The 26024-nt window shown below is 41.1% G+C and overlaps 1 protein-coding gene across 4 annotated transcripts in view; it reads left to right on the top strand.

Moving 5' to 3' along the window:
- The window catches only part of LOC137335164 (nuclear receptor coactivator 3-like), a 172655-nt gene that overhangs the window by 119993 nt on the left and 26638 nt on the right, over positions 1-26024 (top strand). For all 4 annotated transcript variants that reach the window (XM_068000327.1, XM_068000326.1, XM_068000325.1 and 1 more), the window contains 10 exons: positions 211-318; positions 6565-6737; positions 8613-8713; positions 8987-9161; positions 14549-14737; positions 16574-16678; positions 17883-18023; positions 19951-20098; positions 21301-22615; positions 24724-24901. In XM_068000327.1, coding sequence (XP_067856428.1) covers positions 230-318; positions 6565-6737; positions 8613-8713; positions 8987-9161; positions 14549-14737; positions 16574-16678; positions 17883-18023; positions 19951-20098; positions 21301-22615; positions 24724-24901 — 2614 coding nt within the window. In that variant the 5' untranslated portion in view covers positions 211-229. The remainder of the gene's footprint in view (positions 1-210; positions 319-6564; positions 6738-8612; positions 8714-8986; positions 9162-14548; positions 14738-16573; positions 16679-17882; positions 18024-19950; positions 20099-21300; positions 22616-24723; positions 24902-26024) is intronic.

The following is a 26024-nucleotide window of genomic DNA, read 5'->3' as shown; positions in this document are numbered from 1 at the left end:
AAAATTAATCATATTGGTACATTAGATATCCCATTGTTCTGGTACTTGCATGGTCTGACATATAGAGCTAATGGTGTGTGTTTTTGGAATGATTTTTTTTCACACTTGTTAATTTGTTACTGGATAAGAAAGATTCTTCTAATCAGTGACCTCTTCTAAAGAGGGATAGTATTTGAGCTGGGTCCTTACCTCTTCAGTTTTGTTTCACAGTTGCTGATATGTGTTTAAGATGAGTGGACCTGGAGAAAACGCATTGGATCCGGGGAATTCTGATTCAAGGAAACGAAAGCTTTCTTCCTTTGATGCTCAGGGATCGAGGTATGTAAAGAGCTATAGTTATGATATCTTTGAGATTGATCTGATTAAAAGGCGTATCATTATAATTCTCTTTCTCTTTCCCCCCCCCCCCCACCCCAACCAAACCAATTTTTCCAAAAAACTGGTTTCACTATTTGCAGTGAGAATCAAAAGAAATGTGGTACAGGCACCAGGTATCCCATTTGACTGTCTCCTGCAAAAGTATGGTGAATAGATCAGTTTGGGAGAAGCAATTTGATTTTTTTCCCCCCCCTTTTTACATTTCCCCCTTTGGGAAAGTGGCTCTTAAGTTACGCCAGGCCATAGATTAGGGATGCATCTGATGAGGAATTCAAAGATACATGTTCTGGCCTGGTGGTACAGCATATAAACACTTCACTATGTCCCAAAAGCTCAGTAGGACCTGAATTTACATCTTTGGACTCCAAGGCATAGTAAGTAAGTAGTAAACCATGTTCAAACCTTATACTGTGGTAAACTTACTTCTTACTTCAATTCATGAAGTAAATAGGTTGAATATATTGGATGGTGGTAAAAGAATGTTTTTAATATGGAAATGGCTGTTCACTTCAGAAATTTCACAAGTAGTAATTGTCCAGTTTTTCATAGTCATGGATGCATTTGGTTGCCAACTTGTATTTGTACATATTTTTATTCTGGGCATCTTTATATGAGATGATGTTTAATGCCATCTGTGATAGATGTAACTGGCTTAATTCATCTTGGATTATATGGCCTGCTTCAAGAATATATTATGTTTAGTTGGCATGGGTTTGGAAGTGGAGTTGAAAACTGCTTGTGCATTTATGTGAGGTTAGGCATTTCTGGGTTTTCTGACAAAATACAGTATCTCAGATTGATACAGCAAGGTGTATTCATCAGTGAAATAATACAAGGAAAGAAAATTAACATATTGCAATTCTTCAGACTTTGCTAAAGAAAATGTGTTGCAAAAAACTTTTTGATTTGCCCTGTGAAAATATGAATGGATTTCTCTACATCTATCCATTAGCAATGTTTGCTAGTGCTGTTGGGGAGGGTTTAAACTAAAGTGGCAGGGGGTTGGGAACCTGAGCAGGGAGAGAGAGGAAAGCGTAACAGGAAGGGACAGAAGGTATGGAGTAATAGGTAAAGTGTTAAAAAAGGAAAAAGCAGGAACTAAGCGTCACAAAACAGATTTGAAAGTTCTTTATCTGAATGCACGTAGCATTCGTAATAAAATGGACGAGTTAACGGCACAAATAACTACGTATGGGTATGATCTTGTGGCCATTACAGAAACATGGCTGCAGGGTGACAACGACTGGGAATTAAATATGCCAGGGTATTTAACAATCAGGAAGGACAGGCAGGAAGGAAGGGGAGGTGGGGTGGCTATGTTAATAAAGGAAGGAATCACTGTAATACAGAGAAATGATATTGGGACAAAGCATCAAGATAATGAAACAGTTTGGGTGGAGATAAGGAATAATAAGGGAAAAAAAACATTAGTGGGCGTAGTATATAGGCCTCCTAATAGTTGCAACTCTGCTGGAAGAAGTATTAATCAGGAGATGGTCGGGGCATGTAATAAGGGAACAGCCATAATTATGGGGGATTTTAATTATCATATTAACTGGACAAATCAAATTGGGCAGAGCAGCCTTGAGGACGAGTTCATTGAGTGCATCAGGGATGGATTTCTTGAGCAGTATGTAACTGATCCTACAAGGGGGCAGGCAACCTTGGACCTGGTCCTGTGTAATGAGTCAGGATTAATTAATAATGTCCTAGTTAAGGATCCCCTTGGAACGAGCGACCACAACATGGTTGAATTCCATATCCAATTAGAGGGTGAGAAGGTTGATTCTCAAACAAGCGTACTGAGCTTGAATAAAGGAGACTATGATGGTATGAGAGCGGAATTGATTAAAGTGGACTGGGAAAATAGATTAAAGGGTAAGACGGTACATGAGCAGTGGTGTTCATTTAGGGAGTTATTTTACAACTTTCAAAATAAATATATTCCACTGAGGAAAAAAGGGTGTAAAAGAAATGACAGCCATCCGTGGCTAAGTAAAGAAATCAAGGATAGTATCCGACTAAAAACAAGGACATATAAGGTAGCCAAACTTAGTGGGAGGATAGAAGATTGGGAATTCTTCAAAAGACAGCAAAAAGTAACTAAAGGATTGATTAAGAAAGGGAAGTTAGATTATGAAAAGAAATTGGCAAAAAATATAAAAACAGATAGCAAGAGTTTCTATAGTTATATAAAAAGAAAAAGGGTGGCTAAGGCAAACATAGGTCCCTTAGAGGATGAGACCGGGAAATTAATGGTGGGAAACATGGAGATGGCAAAAATGCTGAACAAATATTTTGTTTCAGTCTTTACAGTAGAGGACACTAAGAATATCCCAACACTGGACAAACAGGGGACTCTCGGGGGGGAGGAGCTAAATACGATTAAAATCACTCAGGAGATGGTACACAGTAAAATAATGGGACTCAAGGCGGATAAATCCCCTGGACCTGATGGCTTCCATCCTAGGGTCTTGAGGGAAGTGGCAGTAGGGATTGTGGATGCTTTGGTGATAGTTTTCCAAAATTCCCTGGACTCAGGAGAGGTCCCGGCAGATTGGAAAACTGCTAATGTAACACCGTTATTTAAAAAGGGTAGTAGGCAGAAGGCTGGAAATTATAGGCCAGTTAGCTTAACATCTGTGGTGGGTAAAATTTTGGAGTCTATTATTAAGGAGACAGTAACGGAACATTTAGATAAGCATAATTTAATAGGACAAAGTCAGCATGGCTTTATGAAGGGGAAGTCATGTCTGACAAATTTGCTTGAGTTCTTCGAGGATATAACGTATAGGGTGGATAAAGGGGAACCAGTGGACGTAGTGTATTTAGACTTCCAGAAGGCATTCGACAAGGTGCCACATAAAAGATTATTACTTAAGATAAAAAATCACGGGATTGGGGGTAATATTCTGGCATGGGTGGAGGATTGGTTATCGAACAGGAAGCAGAGAGTTGGGATAAATGGTTCATTTTCGGACTGGCAACCAGTAACCAGTGGTGTTCCACAGGGGTCGGTGCTGGGTCCCCAACTCTTTACAATCTATATTAACGATTTGGAGGAGGGGACCGAGTGCAACATATCAAAATTTGCAGATGATACAAAGATGGGAGGGAAAGTAGAGAGTGAGGAGGACATAAAAAACCTGCAAGGGGATATAGACAGGCTGGGTGAGTGGGCGGAGATTTGGCAGATGCAATATAATATTGGAAAATGTGAGGTTATGCACTTTGGCAGGAAAAATCAGAGAGCAAGTTATTTTCTTAATGGCGAGAGACTGGAAAGTACTGCAGTACAAAGGGATCTGGGGGTCCTAGTGCAAGAAAATCAAAAAGTTGGTATGCAGGTGCAGCAGGTGATCAAGAAAGCAAACGGAATGTTGGCTTTTATTGCTAGGGGGATAGAATATAAAAACAAGGAGGTATTGCTGCAGTTATATAAGGTATTGGTGAGACCGCACCTGGAATACTGCATACAGTTTTGGTCTCCATACTTAAGAAAAGACATACTTGCTCTCGAGGCAGTACAAAGAAGGTTCACTCGGTTAATCCCGGGGATGAGGGGGCGGACATATGAGGAGAGGTTGAGTAGATTGGGACTCTACTCATTGGAGTTCAGAAGAATGAGAGGCGATCTTATTGAAACATATAAGATTGTGAAGGGTCTTGATCGGGTGGATGCAGTAAGGATGTTCCCAAAGATGGGTGAAACTAGAACTAGGGGGCATAATCTTAGAATAAGGGGCTGCTCTTTCAAAACTGAGATGAGGAGAAACTTCTTCACTCAGAGGGTGGTAGGTCTGTGGAATTTGCTGCCCCAGGTAGCTGTGGAAGCTACATCATTAGATAAATTTAAAACAGAAATAGACAGTTTCCTAGAAGTAAAGGGAATTAGGGGTTATGGGGAGCGGGCAGGAAATTGGACATGAAGCTGAGTTCGGATCGGTCAATGCCCTGTGGGTGGCGGAGAGGGCCCAGGGGCTATGTGGCCGGGTCCTGCTCCGACTTCTTGTGTTCTTTAGATTTGTGGTTGGGATCAGATCAGCCATGATCTTATTGAATGGCGGAGCAGGCTCGAGGGGCCGATTGGCCTACTCCTGCTCCAATTTCTTATGTTCTTATGTTCTTATGTTTATGAAATGGAAGTGTTGTGTTTAGGCAGCATGCAGTTAACGTTTCTATTTTACTCATCTATTCTAGGAGCACTCACACTTTTATCTGAAACATGGCTATTTGGGCACATTCCCCAGGGCCAAATCTTTGCCTTGTGAACTTTACTACATTCTCATTCAGAGTGTGAGTTTGTTCATAGTGGTAAACAGCTTGATTTGTTCTGAAACTAGTGAAAATACATTTAGTTTGTCATAATTCAGCTGCCAAATGATTTCTTGGGAATCACCACTGGTATAAACCATACCCTCTAGGGGCTCGGTCTCATGACAGTGCTGGGTCGGCAGGAGTACAAACAGATAATGGACTCTTGATCTGAAGTTCTCCACTCCCCAAAATACCGATTGACTCAGCTGCCATGAGAATTTTCATATAAGTAATGCAGATGCAGGATTTAAAAATAACTATCTTATGCATGAATTTGGTGGAACTTGCCCACCAGTATAAGTGGAATCTGCTCTAACTTACACTAATCTGCCCAGCACCAGGTCTTGGCACAAACAACGTATTGTTTTGAACTGCATCAAACATGTCTGAGAAGCTAGAGATTTTGTGGCTTAAGAGGCAGGATCCTGTCTACAAAAACAATGTTTGCCAGGCCAACTATCAGCATACATTTTAAGTTTAAGATTCTCCCTTCTCTTTGTGAATCTGCTTAGATTCATTGGCCTGTATCCAATTGAAGTCCTTAATGTGCTGCCGCCTGTGGGTAGATCTGCAATACTGCATCTTTTTAAAAAATGTATGTCTTTAAATAAAAACATTGGCCAGAATTTCCTTGAAGGCTTGATCGGTGATGTGCACTGAAGTTACATCATTTCACACACGAACTTACACTGAAATTTCCTGGACTAGTAATTTGAATGTGCCACAGCAAGCATAATGTGGAATTGGGACCTCAAGGGGCGGGCCAGTGGCCTACCCCATATTCATCAGTGAACTAGTTACAGATCAATATTGGCATGATCTGAGTCATAGAATTCAGAATTTCAAATCCTTTCACTGCTGAACTTGATCACTTGCAGAAAATTGTTTGAGTTGTGGATGGACTCAGCTGCTGTATTTAGTTTTCAGGAATATTCTAAGTGAGAGATTTATTTTTCTTACTATTTATTTAGAGGAATACAATAATATGAGCTACCTGAAAAGTCTCAGATTGAAAAAAGCCTTACTTTCTTCAATGGCATGTGCAGGCACTTTAGTGCCCTACACCATGCACACGATATACACTAAATCCAACACACTGAAGTGTTTTGATGGGTTTTAGTTCAGATTTCATGTATTAAGAAAGAGCAGAGATTTTCTTTTGCTTTAATCAATTATTTTGAACACAATTTAAATACATTCGCAGATCAAATAAATTGATTTAATGATTTTGCACTTGTCTCGAGAGCTCCATTTCAGAATGAACCCAATTATTACTTATTTTTGATGGTGAAATGTTAGTCTGTCTTTCATTATATATACATAAAAGTCCATACAAATGATTTCAGACAACAGAGCTTCACAGCTTTTATGGTCCTCCCAGGCTGAGAATCACGAGAGCTGTAAGTCACATTGCTACCAGGTGACCAAGGGCCCACCTGCACGGCATTATTTTTCAGTCTAAGTGGCTGTAGTGAGAAAACTAATATAAATCCTGGAAATTCGTCATTGAGTTGAATGGGGGAATGTAGCTACGATCAACTTTTCAAGGATTCAACAGAGTAGTACAAAAGTCCCAGGAAATTCTGTTGTAGCGTGAATAGTGGTGCAATTCACTTGTGCCATAGTTTCAGCAGTCTTTTTTACTGGAAAATGAATCCAGCGCTGTAGATGCGGCATTCCAATGATGCAAGTCTCCAGGAAATTCTAGGCCATTATATCCATTGCTGTCAATTGTATTATAAAATGTGAAGATTCTGGTGAAAGCAAGTTGGTGATCTTGCATTCTGGCAGGAACTAGACTATTATAAGGTTATTTGTTGGTAGTGATTAATAGAGTATTCACCATCCAGTATAACTTGTGCTTGACAGTGTGAACTGCAGCATTGAAAAGCGTCGTCGTGAGCAAGAGAGCAAATACATTGAGGAGCTGGCTGAACTAATCTCTGCCAACCTAAGTGACATTGACAACTTCAATGTCAAACCTGATAAATGTGCAATCTTGAAAGAAACTGTGAGGCAGATTCGGCAGATAAAGGAGCAAGGTAAGGTGGTACTTTATAATCCTTCCACGAAGTTTTACAGTGGAAAATATCCAATGGACTGAGCCACTGTTGATGTAAACTTTACATGAATTGTCTTTTAAGTACAGTGCCTTCAAAGTTAGGAAATAACACTGAAGCCCAGAAAAATATTTGGAGCCTTTAGGCACTGAAATACCCCCACCATTCCCATAAATTTGCTTATATTAGCCTCAGAAGAACTCTTCCCACTGGTCTTTATGGTTGTTAATTCGTGTCCAGTAATGGGCACTTCTACACTGAATGAGTGTCATCGCTGACAGGCAATTGATACTTCGGCTGTCAGCATTATAAGGTGGGGGACCTCAGTTACCCCAGTGATATTGGAAACCCAGATATTAATGGGTCCTGCAAGCCTTTTGGGTTTGCACTTACAACTAACTGTACAAAATTGGATTCCTTCCTTCCTTAGCCATCAATTGCGGACCTGCAACAGGCTTTGATTTGGACTGATGGCTGGAACAAAGATAAATGGAAGACCTAGGGCTACTATTTAACTGCACCCCTCTGGGATGTTGAACTACATATAAAAGTGACTTATGACTCCTCTTAAGTACAGTGGATTCCCCCCCCCCCCCGCTCCCCTTTCAAGAATTGCATTGTAATTTCCTAATTTCAATTTGCCAAAAAATGTCAGTATGATCCCAGGGCAAAGAGATTGAAATCTTGTTCTAATATGACGTGCTGCAGTTTGGACAGACTTACAAAGTTCCACAACTTAATTTCAGTGGGATTATTGAAGCAAGGTGAGACCATAAGTGTTAGTCCTGCAAGGAAATGTTCAAATGTTAGGTACTAAACTCTATTAGGGCTAGTTCTTTTTGTTCATTCATAATCAGTGGGTAGAATATTTAGCCCTATATTCCATATTTTCTTTTGTGACTTCTGTGATAACATACTGAATTTTATATACCTTTTTAACGAAAAAAATTCAGTATTTTACTGATTTTTCTCCAATTTACCTGAGTTTTTGAAGATCAATCTTGTCCTTGATTTTCTCCCACTATTTTATATTAAAAATGGAATCTGGAAAACACCTGGATGTTTGAATAATAATAAATAATTATAATACAATGTTTAATGATCCTTACTCATCCTCTGCTTTCCATAAATATATTGTGAGCAATGACCAAAGTTGATTTCTTGCACGGAGCATTACCACCCCTCTTAAGATTAAGAGAATGATAGATACCCTGTCGGTGTGTTCCTTGACCTTATCTTCCAATCCTCATCTTTGTCTTCAAATGTCACCATGGCGTTGCCCCATCCTATCTCTGCAATTTTCATCAGCCCTATATTCTCCCCTGAACTCTCCATTACTCTGGCTCCGGCCATTTGTGCATGTTTCTCCTCCCCCCACTCACTCCAGCACTGGTGGCAGAGCCTTCAGTTGCCTGGCCCTACTTTCTGGAATTCCTTCCCCGAACGTCTCCACCTCTCTCCTTTTTATAGACTTTATGAAATTCCATCTTTTTTGGTCACCCCCGTCTTGGCTCGGTGTCTCTCTTTTCCTTATGCCTATCTGTGAAGCACATTGGGGTTTTGTTCTCTGTTTAGAAAGTGCTATATAAATGTAACTTATTGTTCAACTTAATAAAGCAGCTAAGGTCAGAAGCTGGTGTAGTGCACTTGTGATCAAAGAAGCTAGGGTGATGCGTTTGCTGCTTTCTTTTGACCTATACTCAGGAGTTTTGTTTACAACTCTAAATTTAAAAATGTGTCCCCATGTTACTTCTAGGACACGATGGACATTGGTGTGGCAATGAAACTTGTGAGCAGCTTTTCTATTTGTGTTTTTTTTGTTTCTGTACAGTTAGAGATGATTATCTTTCTTCACAGGGAAAGCATCTTCAAATGAAGATGATGTGCAGAAAGCAGATGTATCTTCAACGGGGCAAGGAGTCATTGACAAGGATTCATTGGGGCCTCTGTTGCTTAAGGTAGGCCTCAAATGCACAATGGATTTTTATTTTAATAATTATGCATGTCAGCACTTCTCCTTTTGAAGTGCAAAAATCTTTGTGGTGGACAGTTTCGACTTCAGGAAGAAAATATGGAGATTGAAGAGGATCATTTAACGTGTTTTTACTCAATCAATGCTGCTGGACATATGCCTTAACTTATTGCTCTGAAATGAGCCCTGTGGTGAATTCTGATAAATATTCCTGCGTACATTTTGCACAGTGAGATGTGGTTTTCTTTGTGGTTTATAGGCCTTGGATGGCTTTCTGTTTGTGGTCAATCGAGATGGAAACATTGTGTTCGTGTCTGAAAACGTTACCCAGTACCTTCAGTACAAACAGGAGGAGCTCATGAACACTAGTGTGTATAACATCCTTCACCAAGAGGACCGTGATGAATTTCTTCGAAATTTGCCAAAATCTACAGGTAGGAAAAGTATTTTAAAATTTGCCAAGTTCTGCTGTGATGTGTCTGTGGAGAAGGTAATTTTAAGATGTCCAAGTGATACTTCACAGCGCCCCTCTCCAAGGATCAGGGGACTGACTTCCTTGCGCAGTGTCCTAAATAGGTGCTTTGTTTCAGGTGAGTCTCAATATTGCAAGAACACTCGATGATCCTACAGCTCAACATTCCCATTTCTTTGGAAGAGGGAGGGTTTATTATGGGTCCTATAGGTGATGGCAGCAGTCATTTTCATGGTACAGTCTATGAGACTGTTGCAATTACACGTTCTCTCTTTGAGATTATTGAGGCACCCTCCCTCTTTCCAGGATATTAATGAACAAGTTGCCAGCCGATGCCTTAAAATTGTGGTCTAGAGAGTGAAGTGTGTAGATCAGACTGCAGCTGCTGACTCTAGCCCCCTACCCATGTCTTCCTGCCCATGTCTTGGTTTGGTAAAGAAATCTTTGCTACCAGATTGGGGCATCCACCTTCATGGAGCATAGATGGAAAGAGTATTCGTCCAGCCAAGCCATTTGGCAGATAAATGAACACAAGCTGTGGGTGCTTTGTTTTGTTCTTCAGAAAAATGGCCCATAGCAAGTCACAGTCAGGTCAGCCACCACCACCATGGAAAGGTACACAAACCAAACAAGGTGATAACGTGCAACAACTCAGATCTTTGACAAATCAAGTTACCTAGAGATTGCATGGCAGCATTCCAGAGCAAGAGGTTGCTGGAATTTTATTGCAGGTGTTGAGACAGTTAAGCGAGAGTATTAGGTGGCCCCTCCTCAGTCGTCTTTCTCTTTCCTGTGATATTCAAGATCATTCACAAGAACCAAGAAAGAGCTGACAGTTGTCATAGTAACTGTTACTGGGAATAATGAAAAGTTGATTCTTGGACCTTCTTGAGTCAGCATCATTTGATCCCTTTGCATTCCTTATGGACAAGATCTGAGGCAAAAGAACACAGTGGTTCTCAGAGGTTCCATTTGACTGCTTGAACTTTTGAGGGAACGAGCTGAAGTAAAGGCAAGGTTTCTTTCCATTGGTGATGGACATCTTACGAGCATCTTGAAAAGCTTTCACCTTAATAGTCTATAATCATAGCTGTCAGTGAGATGTACATTTGTGTCAAGGGGATGACTACAACCCATTGGGGCGTGGCATTCAGCTATTTTAATTCACAGTTGCCGCTTCCTGATGCTTTCCAGCTTGCTCATTGAGACTTCATGTGCTTTCCTTTGGTAGGAAGTTTTTTTGATAAACAACTAAAGGTATCCAGGTTCATAAAAGACACCTAATAACACTTCTTAGGCATCAATTAACTCTTACCTGGGATTTCAATTTTCAGTTAAAATAAAGTTATATCTGACCCATTTTAGCCCATGATTTCTTGTGACTTCATGCTTTTTTTTAAATACTGTGGCCCAGCACACTCTTATTAGCTCTAAGATTCATGAACTTCATACTGTTGTAACAGATCCATGTTGGTTGGCATTCAGACAGGGCAGTCGTCATACCACGTGTGTCATTTTTACTAGAATTATATAGGAACAGGAGTAGGCCATTCAGCCCCTCGTGCCTGCTCTGCCATTTGATAACATCATGGCTGATCTGTGATCTAACTCCATATTCCTGCCTTTGGCCCATATCCCTTAATACCTTTGGTTGCCAAAAAGCTATCTATCTCAGATTTAAATTTAGCAATTGAGTTAGTATCAATTGCCGTTTGCGGAAGAGAGATCCAAACTTCTCCAACCCTTTGTGTGTAGAAATGTTTTCTAATCTCGCTCCTGAAAGGTCTGGCTCTAATTTTTAGACTGTGCCCCCTACTCCTAAAATCCCCAACCAGTGGAAATAGTTTCTCTCTATCCACCCTATCTGTTCCCCTTAATATCTTATAAACTTCAATCAGATCACCCCTTAACCTTCGAAACTCTAGAGAATACAACCCCAATTTGTGTAATCTCTCCTCGTAACTTAACCCTTGAAGTCTGGGTATCATTCTAGTAAACCTACGCTGCACTCCCTCCAAGGCCAATATGTCCTTCCAAAGGTGCGGTGCCCAGAACTGCTCACAGTACTCCAGGTGCAGTCTAACTAGGGTTTTGTATAGCTGCGGCATAAGTTCTGCCCCCTTGTACTCTAGTCCTCTAGATATAAAGGCCAGCATTCCATTTGCCGCCTTGATTATTTTCTGCACCTGTTCATGACACTTCAATGATCTATGTACCTGAAACCCTAAGTCCCTTTGGACATCCACTGTTTTTAACTTTTTACCATTTAGAAAGTACCCAGTTCTATCCTTTTTTGATCCAAAGTGGATGACCTCACATTTGTCTACATTGAATTCCATTTGCCACAGTTTTGCCCATTCACCTAATCTATCAATATCGTTTTGTAATTTTATGTTTTCATCTCCACTGCTTACAATGCCACCAATCTTTGTGTCATCGGCAAACTTAGATATGAGACTTTCTATGCCTTCATCTAAGTCGTTAATAAATATTGTGAATAATTGAGGCCTCGAGACAGATCCCTGCAGGACTCCACTAGTCACATCCTGCCAATGTGAGTACCTACCCATTATCCCTACTCTCTGTCGCCTTTCGCTCAGCCAACTTCCTAACGAAGTCCGTACTTTTCCCTCGATTCCATGGGCTTCTATCTTAGCTAACAGTCTCTTATGTGGGACCTTATCAAATGCCTTCTGGAAGTCCATATAAATAACATCCATTGACATTCCCCTGTCCACTACTTTAGTCACCTCTTCAAATATCTGTTTAATTTGCTGCTGAATATAAATGTGCCAAATTGTTACCTGCTACCATGACTCTTGCATTGAAAGGAAGTATATTATTAATGCCTTACTATTTAAGGACATTTTCAGTCCAGGAATTGTTCATTCTATGTGATAACAAAATCTTCAGTAAACTCATCACTAAATAGAGAGCTGTGAATTATGTTGTGGAATGTATCATTTCATTTTATTCTTCTGTTGATCAGGAATCACCAAGAAAAGCTGGAGCCTATTCTAGTTGTGGTGTGGCCCATACGCACTACATTTTGCTCAATACTGTCTGCAAGGCAGCTACGTGAAATAATTTGCATGCATTTAACTAGCAATATTTTCTTGATTGGATAGTCAAGATGATGAGTGCTTTAGTATTCCTGGGCTCCAAATGACTGCAGCATTAAGTCCTACTTGGAAAATGCTGGAATCCATTATTAAGGAAGTGGTAACAGGGCACTTAGAACATCGTAATATGATCAGACAGAGTCAGCATCGTTTTATGAATGGGAAATCGTGTTTGACAAATCTATTCGTTTTTTTTGAGGATTTAACTAGCACAGTAGACAAAGGGAAACCCAGTGGATGTAGTATATCTGGATTTTCAAAAGGCATTCGATAAGGTGCCACATAAAAGGTTGTTACGCAAGATAAGGGTTCATGGGGTTGGGGGTAACATATTAGCATTGATAGTGGATTGGTTAATGGATAGAAAACAGAGAGTAGGGATAAACAGGCTGTAACTAGTGGTATGCCACAAGGATCGGTGCTTGGGCCTCAGCTATTTACAATCTATATTAATAACTTGGATGAAGGAACAGAGTGTAATGTATCCAAGTTTGCTGATTATACAAAGCTAGGTGGGAAAGTAAGCTGTGAGGAGGACACAATGAGTCTGCAAAGGGATAGTGACAGGTTAAGCTAGTGGGCAAAACGGTGGCAGATGGAGTATAATGTGGGGAAATGTGAGGTTATTCACCTTGGTAGGAAGAATAAAAAAACAGAATATTTTTTAAATCGTGAGAAACTATTAAATGTTGGTGTCCAGAGAGACTTGGGTGTTCTGGTACAAGAAACAAACAGTTAGCATGCAGGCACAGCAAGCAATTAGGAAGGCAAATGGCATGTTGGCCTTTATTGCAAGGGGGTTGGAGTACAAGAATAAAGAAGTCTTACTACAATTGTACAGGGCTTTGGTGAGACCTCACCTGGAGTACTGCGTATAGTTTTGGTCTCCTTATCTAAGGAAGGATATACTTGCCTTAGAGGCGGTGCAAAGAAGGCTCACTAGATTAATTCCTGGGATACGAGAGTTGTTCAATGAGGAGAGGTTGAGTAGAATGGGCCTATACTCTCTGGAGTTTAGAAGAATGAGAGGTGATCTCATTGAAACCTATAAGATTCTGAGGGGGCTTGGCAGGGTCGATGCTGAGAGGTTGTTTCCCCTGGCTGGAGGTTCTCGAACTAGAGGGCATAATTTCAGGATAAGGGGTCGGCCATTTAAAGCTGAGATGAGGAGGAATTTCTTCACGTAGAGGGTTGTGAATCGTTGGAATTCTCTACCCCAGAGGACTGTGGATGCTGTTGTTGAGTATATTCAAGGCTGAGATAGATAGATTTTTGGACTCTAGGGGAGTCGAGGGATATGGGGATCTGGCAGGAAAGTGGAGTTGAGGTTGAAGATCAGCCATGATCGGATTGAATGGCGGAGCAGGCTCGAGGGGCCGTATGGCCTACTCCTGCTCCTATTTCTTATGTACAGTTGCCAGCCTCTAATATTTTGTACTACTTTGTATATAAAATGAACTGTACCAGAAGTTTGGGGGGATGGAGGTGAAGAATGTTAGATTACCTATATTAATATAGTCTAGCCTCCACCTACAAAGCTGCTGCTCTATCTGGCCTATCTAATTTCAAACTGGCAGATTCCCTGCAGTAATGATTTATTCCCCTCCTGTTTACTTGGTACTGCAATGAAACATAGGTTAGCAGTGGATGCTGATACTTTTGGTGGGAAAGACTGCACCTGAGGAAATAAGAATTGGAAAAAGGTATGTTTGTTTTAAAAGTGATGCAGTAAGGAAAAAGATATCCCAACAGAAAAAGACGCCGAAGCAGAGAGTTAAAAATATTTAATATACCACTTGATGTTTTGTATATTGCACACTTTTTTTTCTTTCTATATCGGATTGAATTTTCTTTGTATTTGTACAAATTGGAGCAAAACATTAAAATTAATTGTCATAATTTCAGGAAAACCTCAAGAAGTGCAGGAACAAAATTTTTAGTGTATGAGAAATAATGACTGCTCTTGATCTGGGATCCCTGAAAAGTGTGCCATCTAAGTTTGTTGGCATGATCAGGTGCAGCCAGGTTTTGGAGATGGATGTTCCTGGAGCAGACTAAAGAGTTCCCAGTGAGATTATAACCCCTCTTTAATCTTCAGCCTATTAGCAGGTCTGCAAATGTATCTTAATGGCGCCAGCATGTCCATATTTTACAGATTGCATGCCTGATTAGTTCACCATAAAGATTACTGTGTTATTGTTTATGATCTGTGTTTATATTCTCTTAGTGAATGGGGTTTCTTGGGCAAACGAAACGCAGAGACAGAAGAGCCATACGTTCAACTGTCGCATGTTAGTTCAGATGCCATATGATTCTTTGGAGGAGTCGAATGGAAACCACGAGCCACGTCAGAAATATGAAACCATGCAGTGCTTTGCACTTTCTCAGCCAAAGGCAATGACTGAAGAGGGGGAAGGTAAGCCTCTAACATATTAAACCAATAAGACTTCTATTTAAAAGCTGAAGTGATTTGTTTTTATTAAAGTGGGTCACTTAGTGAATTGCCTGTAATGTTCTTTGTATCCAGTGCTTTAAGGTGGTGAAACATGAAAGGGAGATGGGGTAAAGTTACCGAGTGGCTCTGTCTGCAGCAAGTTTTTAAAAGTTACATTTCCTATGGTCAGAAACTGGACAATGTTCTTAAACTATCCAGTACACAATTTAAGTGGATCTGCTTCAATCTTCATAATATTAAAAACTTTAATTAGGTCATCTCATAGTTTTTTTTCTTTTCCAAAGAGGACAAACCCTTAACCTTTCCTCACAACTTAGATTCCTGAAACGAATAATCATCATGGTTGCTTGCTTTTGTGCACTCTGAAGAGGAATAATCTCGTCTCTGTGATTAGGTAACCACTGCATACAGTACTTGAGATGAAAACTAAACAATGCTTCATCAACAATATCAAATTTTCATTTGTGCTGTCATTCTCTGCAAATGCATCCCAGTAACATTTATATACTTTTTTTTAACCATAGCCAAGCACTTGTGTGATTGTTTCATAGATTTATCTATGCAATCTCACCCTAGATTCATTTCTGATCAGGATGCTATATAACTGTTGTATTTAGTACACACTTATTTGGTTCCTTGGTTCCTTGCTTCCTTTAATTATTTTTTATAAACTCTCTGAATTCACATATAACTGCTGGTTTTACACTGAAACATAGCTAGGCTAAAGTTTCCTTGCTCTTTCAGGCCATTGTTTACTGCATCTGAACTTGATCTAGCTGCTATCTTTAATCAAATTGGCCATCATTAGTGCTCCATCATCCATCTAGACGGACAGTTCTAATTACCACATTGCTTTCTAGATTAAATGGAATGTCCCTAAAGTGATATTTAAAAATCTGCAAAGATCAATAAATTAACATTTTTGCCACTAAACTATAAAAATATAGCTGGGCAAATAGGAAAACTGGAAAACTAAGTAGAAACAGAAAATGCTGTGGTTGCACAGTAGGTCAGTTAGCATTTGAAAGAAAGCACTCTAATGAGGAAAGAAACAATTCTTAGGTTCAGGATAACTACTTTTTAAGATGTTATTTCTCACTTACCCTGAAGGCAGTGACTGATAGTAAGATATGGTTTCACAGGTGTCAGCAGTCTCCAGCACCTCATAGTGACCATTTTTATGTGTGATCGCAAACGTTGAGCTTCGGTGGGCTAGCTTGTCATGGAGCACATCACAGCTAAGCCTGATGCTGTCCTCACCTGGTGCTCATACACACGGACTTCCAGCGACATCCCAGATTTCTGCACCTCCTCCCACCCGATTTTTTTTTTCTCTCTCTATTCCCCCTCCCCCTCCCCCCTCCCCCCTCCCCCTCCCGCATGTCTGGCAACCCTTAGACCAACTACAGCACTTCCATTGCTGCCCCGGCTGAGATAAGATCAGATAAATTACTATAGACCAAAGGTGAAACCTGGAAGCTTCCTTAACTGTTTGTGATGTCAAACACATTTGAATGTGGATGGGGTTGGCCCAGTTTTTGATCTAGATTTATGCTCATTCCCATTAGTCAATTTGTCCACTAATTAGTTTTATTACACCAGCAATAATGGTCTGCTGTCTCAGTGGGGTGATTAGGTCAGCTGCCATTTTCCATTGTGTTGAAACCTGTAGCTGTCGTGTGTCAGGGAGAGAAATACTGTGAAATATTATCTATTGTAAAGAGTCATTTCGTTGTTTCTTTAAAATGAGTTAACCATTCTAACTTGGAAATGAAAAGGCTGGTTTTGCTGTTTCAGATCTGCAGTCCTGTATGATTTGTGTAGCAAGACGGATTACACCAGTGGAGAGATCACAATTCCCCTCCAGTCCTGAAAGCTTTGTCACAAGACATGATATGACAGGTGAGCACTCAGAGAAGCCACTCCGATTAATATAAAAGATCTACTCAAGCTGTAAAACTTCTAATTTATTTCCTGTATCATTAAATTAGTTTTGTAAAAAGGCTTTATTTATTTTAAAGCCATTATTTTAAATCTTTGACAGCTGGAAGCTCTGGGGAATTCCATGCTTCCTGGGCTAGCCATTTAAAAAATATCACCTTGTATACTGTAACATTGAAACAAAGTCTAATTTTACCCTTTTAAAAATACTATCTGGATGTTAGTCATAATTTTGCCACCAAGATTAATCCTGTGCTCATAAAATAACAACTTAAGAACACTTTATAGTGTTCTAAATACTTTGCTTACTCTTTTCCTTTCCCCCCATTTTCTCTTATATTTTCATTGTTTTGATATTTTTGAATGGCATACCTCATTCTAAATTTTCTTTTGAGTTTTTTTGATGTTGAAACTCCTTGTTTCTGACTCTCTGGAGTCCAGGCATTCATTCTGGAGGTGAGACCCACATCATCCAAAACTGGCAATTGATTAGATCAAAGCGAGTACCAAGAGCATTTTTTTCAGCCAAATGAGGCTCAGAAGATTGAAGGCTCTCATCTCCCACCAGAGCATTTTAGGCACCAATTTCATCCCCTTTCCTGGCTAATTATTCAAGCCAAACCTGATGGTGCACAGCGTTGGTGTTCTGTTTTACCATGAGCTGAGTTTCAGACCCCACATCCAGTTCATCGTCAACACTGCCTGTTTTCACCTTCAGTCATTTTCCCTAACTTCACTCCATTCTGCTCAGGGCACATGACCTCCCGCCCGCCCCCCCGCCTCCGCCCCCCCCCCCACCCAAAATACATAACTTTGTGACATTTTGTTGCCTGAAAGGCACAAAAGTCCAAGTCGATGATGCCGCTATCATTATTATTGATCTGGCCACATGATTCAAATGACTAGGTCAATCTTTATCAATCTCTTTGAATGTGAATTAAGATGCTCTGACCATTTTAACAAGCTATCTTATCGACGGTTGAAAGGTGTTGTCATTTCCAGAATTTCAGCTAGCTCTGAATTAGACCTGTTTCCTATGTTAAAAGCAAGCTGTTATTGTTTGCCACAATCTTTCATTTACTTTATTCTTTTCCGTTCTAACAGTGAAAAGACATTGAGCTGATTTTATGTGAAGTTCTTTTCCCCTCTTCTTTCCTGTTTTCAGGCAAGATTACTTCAATAGATCCAAGTTCCCTGCGTGCCTCGATGAAGCCAGGCTGGGAAGATCTTGTAAGAAGATGCATTCAGAGGTTCTTTCACCATAATGATGGGCAGCCATGGTCACTGAAAAGACATTACCATGAAGGTGAAGTGCTTCATCATTGTTTTGGCCTAGAAATGAGCAATAATTGATGAATTGTGAGCAGTATTTGCACAAGTACTGGCATTCTTGAGTAGAATTGAGATTTGAGTGATGCAGGGCGGGCAAGGGTAGGGAAGGTGAAAGAATAGGATAAGTCCTCACAGTTTTATTAAAAATAAATACATCAGTTTAGCTCAAAGACAATGCAGTTTTATAAACTACTTACCCACTGGTCAATTTAAAAATAGAAAAATAGATCTGAAATGTTAAAGGGTGCATAGGAGCAAAATGCTCTGACAACCTCTTTCCTGCTTTCACTGGCATGTAGCAAAATCATACTGGTTTTCAGGGCTTGTCCATATGACTATTTATTATAGTTCATTAATCAATGCCAATTCCCTTCCTCTCCTTTCCCCCAAGCCATACTTTTTTAAGATGTGGAGATGCCGGTGATGGACTGGGGTTGACAAATGTAAGGAATCTTACAACACCAGGTTATAGTCCAACTGTTTTATTTGAAAATCACAAGCTTTCGGAGGCTTTCTCCTTCGTCAGGTGAGCGAGTGTGGGATTCCATGGAAGGTTGCCGCATTTATAGTCAGAGAACAATACCTGGTGATTACAGATAATCTTTCCAACTGCCCGTTGTCAAGGCAATCAAAGCGTTCAGACAGAGTGATGTTACCTACAGGACTACTGAATACACAAACGGCCGGAACACAAAAGAGAGAGAGGGAGAGAAACATCCGAAAGGAAGAGAAAGACAGAGAATGACCCGTTGTGTTAAAAACAGATTACTTTTTTTCGCTGGTGGGGTTACGTGTAGCGTGACATGAACCCAAGATCCCGGTTGAGGCCGTTCTCATGGGTGCGGAACTTGGCTATCAATTTCTGTTCGATTTTGCATCGTCGTGTGTCTCGAAGGCCTGCAAAATCATCGAACAGAAATTGATAGCCAAGTTCCGTACCCATGAGGACGGCCTCAACCGGGATCTTGGGTTCATGTCACGCTACACGTAACCCCACCAGCGAAAAAAAGTAATCTGTTTTTAACACAACGGGTCATTCTCTGTCTTTCTCTTCCTTTCGGATGTTTCTCTCCCTCTCTCTCTTTTGTGTTCCGGCCGTTTGTGTATTCGGTGGTCCTGTAGGTAACATCACTCTGTCTGAACACTTTGATTGCCTTGACAACGGGCAGTTGGAAAGATTATCTGTAATCACCAGGTATTGTTCTCTGACTGTAAATGCGGCAACCTTCCATGGAATCCCACACTCGCTCACCTGACGAAGGAGAAAGCCTCCGAAAGCTTGTGATTTTCAAATAAAACAGTTGGACTATAACCTGGTGTTGTAAGATTCCGTACTTTTTTAACTGAGCCAACATGATAGGCATGCATGGATGTGTATGTGTTCCAACCCTTCCTATGTCTGAGATGGTTGCTTAGATTAGCATATAGTTTGTAGTGACTGGCATAATGAGCTCACCTAATTCTTTAACTGTTCCTAAAGTATGTCAAAGGCCACCAGGACCAGCCATTTCAGAGTGTGCTACTCTTTTGGTAATTTTTTAAAACAAAAATAGTGAATTTAAATAGTGTAAATATTGGCGAGACCAAGCAGATGGCTGTAGCTTCCCAATTTTAAGGCAGTTTATTCTCTCTGTAGCCCAGGTATATGTGGTTATGGTTTATCTACTCCCCCCTTAGTCTTATTCTTCTCTTTGTCTTCTCAACAAATGTTTTCTCAATACAATGGAAATTGTGTACTTAGCAAACAGTATGTATGGATTTTGAAACGTTCTATTGCTTTACTGGCTCTGCAGTTACTTAATGTAATTGGCATATCGACCCAGTAGGTTCTGTTCTATAAACTTTAATTGATGGTGTCTGCTTGTTTGCATAGTAACGTACTTTCTTTCCCTCCTATTTAGCCTTGATGCAAGGCCAAGCCGAGAGTCCCCTTTACCGATTTTCCTTGTCGGATGGCACTATAGTCACTGCACAAACCAAGACCAAGCTTTTACGCAACCCAGGCAACAATGAGAGCCTTGGATTTGGCTCTACACACCTGCTGCAAAGGTACAGGAATGTGTTGAAATCTGTAACTATTTGACAGAAAACAGCTTTGTTTAGTTATATCTTAGAAGTGCAGCTCTTATATAATGCTTGTAATGTAGCTGCCCATCAGCTGCTCCATATATTCAAACAAGGAGTAGATTCACAAAGACACATTGTGTATTCTATTGTCTTTATACTACTCCCCCCTCCCCCCCCCCCAACCCCCACAATACACCATTTAACGACTGAGAAGGTGGGAGAATTACCATGTCTGTGTGAATTCCACTCTTTTTGGCAGACCACCAGGTGGCTCTTGAGATTTGCACAGGTTGACTTTGCTTTCTGCTGTCCTTCACTTCTTGAATGAACGCATCACCTCCAACAAAGGCCTAACTGAGGCCCAGAGCCTGCAGTTTGGGAAGTCATCCAATATCAGTTTCTCAGTTGGAAATTCAATTTAGGATCAAAATTCAGAGTCTGTTTTTTGTGATTCTGCAATACAGAACAGATTCTGCCACTGCAGAGTCTGAGCAGGTGTGGACCAGTTAGATCTGCAAAGTTATTTCAGATTTTTTGTCAGTCAAGCAGCAAAACAATACAGAAAGACTAGTTCTGCAACATTGCAGCTCATGCTTTGGGTCAGTTTATTTTTAAAACTATTTAGTGAATATTGGGCTTCTGCCTTTGTCTTCTCTTGAAGAACATTTTGAGTTTTCTGGAAATTGGGCATCAGTTACAGAGATTCCAAACAAGCTGAGTAGAGCTTGTAGTTGTGCTAATCCAAGTTGCACTAGAGTATATTGTGTTTTACTTCTGCCCATTCTTAGTTGTACAACATTTTACTTTGAGTGCCAACACCATAAAGTCCATAGTGATTTGTGCTTTTCAGCTGTTGGATCCTTCTTTGAAGCTTCAACTAAGTTGATGGTTACTATACTAGCTCACAGTTTGTTCTCTAAGTCAGCAACTGTAAGAATGATATTTCTTACTTTTGGTTTGTGGTAGCTTTGAAAGTCATAGATATTAATAGAACTGAAGAGATATGGAGACTTTGGGTAAGGTAGAAGTGTCCAGATTTTTAATGACTGGGAATTATGATTTTTATTGAATAAAGTATTATAATTGTGAAAGATGCAATTCTGCCTGCTTTTTCCTTCACAGTGAAGGAAGGTCTAAATTGCTAATGCTGACTCTGACACCCAATAATCTTGTTCTACTTATAGGGAACAGAACGGTTGCAGATTGAACCAAACCAACATGGGGCAAGAAATGATGAAGACACTTGCCACAGCAAGCACAAACTCTTCGGGCAATATGAGCATGCCATCAGGGGCATCAGGACAGGGAATGCCAGTGCAAAACAATATGACCTATGGTGCAAATAGCTTGAATGACCCCAGTTCTATGGGGCAAATGGGAAGGTTTGGTGCAAGAAGTGGGACTTCTGGTACAATGAACCATGGGTCTAGTATGCAGGCACCTAGCTTACAGGGGAACAGCTATACACTCACCATGAACAGCCCCCCACACAATAGCCCTGGGGTGAACACAACCCAGCAGAATCTAATGCTTTCACCGAGGCATCGGGTAAGTCCACGAATGGGGCCCAGCCAATATTCTTCAGCTGGTGGCATGCAGTCACCGGTGGGACATATAAACAGCACAGGAAGCAGCACCTTCTCTAGTAGTTCCCTTAATGCACTTCAAGCCATTAGTGAAGGATTAGGAGTTTCACTCCTGTCATCACTATCATCACCTGGTCAAAAAATGGAGACTTCCCCAAATGTGAGCTTGACCCAGCAATCGAAGATGGGTAGCATGGATCTAAAAGATTCTCCTGGCCTTTTTGGGGAGCACAACCAAGTCGAGAGCACAGTGGGTCGCCTAGAAAACAGAGATGCTCATGGTGAACAGAAGAACATTAAGGAAGGAAATCTGAACCTTTTTGGTAGCAGTGACAACATAGAGGGGCAGAGAAGATTCCATGAGAACAAAAACCACACCAAACTTTTGCAATTGCTGACCTCTCCCTCCGATGACATGGGGCTAACATCTTTAACAAACTCCAACTTGGATTGTAGTATTAAAGACTCCTCTGCAGGCATCACAAGCCCAACAGGGGTCTCCTCAACCTCAGCTACAGCTGGTGGCAATTCTGCTGCAACTGCATTGCATGGCTCTTCTTTACAAGAGAAACACAAAATTTTGCACAAGCTGCTGAAGAATGGCAACTCTCCTGCTGAAGTAGCCAAGCTTACTGCAGAGGCTACGGGCAAAGAGTCTTGTCAGGATTCAGGCAGCATGACACCAGTGGGAGACGCTGTGATCAAACAAGAACAGGTGAGCCCGAAGAAGAAGGAAAACAACGCACTACTGAGATACCTGTTAGATAAAGATGATCCAAAAGAACTCACTTTAAAGGATATTAAGCCTAAAATTGAAGGAATGGACAAAATGGATCCTTGTAATGCAGCAAAGATTTCAGGTTCAATACAGGTGAAAGATGAAGTGCGGATCAAGACTGAACCAACTGACCAGGTAAGAGAAAAGTTAGCGAATCTTGCTGCTTGAAAGAATGTGTGAGATTATAGAGTTGCATGTTTTATAGCCTATAATTGTGTTTTATTAATGGAAATAGATTACCCATTGGGTTATAAGTAGGACTTGACACTGGGTGTACAAATGCCCTAAGAACTCAGGGTGGTAGTGGTGTGCACATAGAGTGCTGACAAATAGACTGTGTTGTCTCTTCCCCCCCACCCCCCCCCCCACCCCCCAACAAAATCACATTCCTCTTTCAGTGTGCCTCCATGCTGCCTGATGTATGATATTCTCTGTTACAGCAAAATAAATTCAGGAATCAGCCTTGGGAAGTGGGTTTTTCAGCATTCACTGTGCTCTGGAACAGGCCTATTTTTACTATAGGGAATAGGTCTGTTTGAGGATGGTAGAGGTAGGTATATCCCTACCTCCCAATCGTGTTTCTTGATTATGTCTCATTCGTGTGAGATGACACAGCCTGATAAATTATTCTTTAAAAATGCCTGGGAGTGTGTTAAGGGTTGCATCATATTTTCCAGGTTCAGATTGCTGTATGAATGCCTGTTAGTACATTTGTGATCTGTGCATGTAATTTCATTAATTGACCACTACTGCTCTAAAGTGTCACATGGTAAAGTCTTACATTAACAGTTAAAGAATTTTTTTTAGAGTTTCTCCATGTTTTATTTCTTTTCCCCAATTCTCTGCCTGCATCTGCTGACTCTTGCTGGGGAATGTTTTTTGGGTGTGGCTGCTATGCAGTACATTGACCAGAGTGCTTAGAGAGTGAGTGTTGGCAGACTGTTTTCAATGTTGGAGAATATCACAGCCTAATCCAATCCTGTTCTTGGTCTAAAGTCACACGTGCAGACTTTCCAGCAGGATTACTGGATATTGGGAGGAGCAGAATCTGGCTGATGCCCCGCTGATCAAGGGTATTGAGGCCATTTGTAGTTCCCAAACTACTGCCCTCTGAGATCAGCTTCATTCTGCGCAGACCAGCATTAAAACCTGGAACCTCACTGTCTGTATGACTTAGTGTTACACTGGGCGGTACCTTTACACACGTGGCCCTGAAATTCCTGGGGCCACGAAGAGCAGCTCTTGGGCGCATTGGCAGCGGGAGGCTGAACTCTGATCCGCCAGGGCTCTGCCCTTTTTCAGCCCTATCAAAAATTGTGACACATTTGGAGGTGGGCCATAATACATCGGCCCACAAATGGACGGCCATATTATAAAACCATATAAATGAGGCAATTGCATCATATGACTTATTTCCCTGATTTAAACCCTTAGCAGTGCTGAATGCCAGGGACACCCGTGAATCATTTGCTTCCAACATTTCTAGGGCCATGAGGGGAGGGGGGGGGTAAGTTTAAATATACAACGGCTGGTTTTACTGTGCAAGCAATTGCAGAAACCATCAAAAGAAAGAAACAGGAGCATTTTTAAGATTTCAGCCCTCCCGCGCCGCGCCCCCCCCCACACCCCCAAAGACTGCAGGGGCCCACTTAAGCTCAGACTGGCACCTCCATTTCGCTGGAAACAGCTCAGGCTCATGCCTGAAACATTTAAATGATGCTAACCAGGGGATTTCAGATGGGGTAAGGGAAATCGGTAGCAGGTGGAAGTTCCATCTAGCACTCAATTTTATGGCCATATTGTTCCTTTGACCTCCACTTGGGTTTGGACGCCATATTAATTCTCTGAGCACTAGATCAACCCCTTACTTTGAACATTTGCTTGTACACTTCTCACTATTTTCTTTATTCGTCCTATTTGTAATATTTTACTGTACATTCTCTTGTTAATTGGATTTAAGTGTGCAGTCATGCCCACCAGACTTTTGGTGACTGGGCCTCATTGTAAATGACCTATTTCCAGTTAAATAAAGCTAATCATGCACACAGATTTTAGATAAAATAAATAGTTTATGAAAGGTTTCTTCTGTTGAACACTCTTTCTAAACAAAGCAAAAATTATATTTGGATGCATGGTGGGTTGAGTAAACGAGCAGTTACTGTGTTTATTTACCATAAATTTGCAGTCAGTCATGATGGGCCTTAAACTCTTAATATTGATTTTTCTTCTATCTTATATTTCAGACAAGCAATGAATTGGACACTTTAGATGATATCCTGGGTGATTTGCCCCAGTATTACACTGAGTCCGGGAACAGCAGCACTATGATAAACAAACAAGTGATGTTTCAGGATGTCATGGCGTTTGGCAACGAAAGAGGTCACTCACCTTCCCCAGGAACACCGAAGCAAATCCGTGGCAGTAAGTTGGTTCTGTTACGAACAGTGGAATCATTCTTCTGTTTTATTAGAAGGAAAGTTGCGCCACCTGCTGTCTGAGTGTGCTAATGCGTCCAGCTTTTACAATGCAGGAGGCTTCAGTCTTCTTATTTTGTATATGATTTACCCCAACATCCAAAGATCGGGCTATAGAGAGCTGTACTGAGAGAGAATTTGAGGGTTAGAGTAATGGGTAATTTGGTGGTAGAGTGGGCACATTGTTGTACACAGTTGGTTACAGAGAAGTCATAGTGTGTCATGTCAGAAGGTTTGATTACAGAAGGAGCATAACCCCAATATGTCGTGGAACTTGGTTATGGGTTGTCATGCTTTGTTCAGAGGAGGAGTCTGATCTCTCCGAGGGGGTATGGAATGGCATACATTAGAAGGTTGGTTAGGGAGAAGTGTCGCATGGGCAGTGTGTGTGGAAGTGCCAATTACTGGGGAACTAGGGTGGTACGTTGTAAAAGTTCATCCAGGATATATACTGTAGATTATTACAATAGCATATTTTCCCATTCATTATACAGATCCTAATCCTAAAACAAGGCACAAAATATGTCTGATTTGATGTGTTTAAGAGGAATTTGGTGCTAGGATAACAATACCGTTGTCTAAATGCCAAAGTGTACACAAACGTGCTTATCTTACTTCGGCCAATATCTTGTGACAACTAATAGGCCATGATCCAGGTCCCTGTCCCCTTTATGTTCCCCTGGATTTCAGGGGCATGCCCTGAAGGTAGGGGGCAGGGTTCCCTTGGTAATGACACAGGAGGGAACTTTCCTGGCTCCCACCTCACTTTCCTCCCCTAATGCTGGAAAGAAGCCCATTTTGAGAGATGGCCAGAAGAAGTGGGGCATCGGCCCTGCACCCAGCCCTTCCCCGAGCACAAGAGGGTCAAGCAGCAAAGACCAGAGGACCCAAGATAAGGCACTTTTTTTTCTGGCCGGGGCAGGGATTGGCACAGGAAGCCTTTTAACTGCTATGTTTGGACAGTAGCCAAATGGCCCAAAAGCTGGCGGTCATTCCCACTGCTGTTGAAAACCCCCATTTCCAGGTCCCAGGCACTGCCAAGGGATATTCTTGCAGCAGGGACCTGCAGG

The sequence above is a fragment of the Heptranchias perlo genome, chromosome 19 (genome assembly GCF_035084215.1).
Source record: "Heptranchias perlo isolate sHepPer1 chromosome 19, sHepPer1.hap1, whole genome shotgun sequence".
NCBI lineage: Eukaryota > Metazoa > Chordata > Chondrichthyes > Hexanchiformes > Hexanchidae > Heptranchias > Heptranchias perlo.
This window is presented reverse-complemented; position numbering and strand designations above follow the sequence as displayed.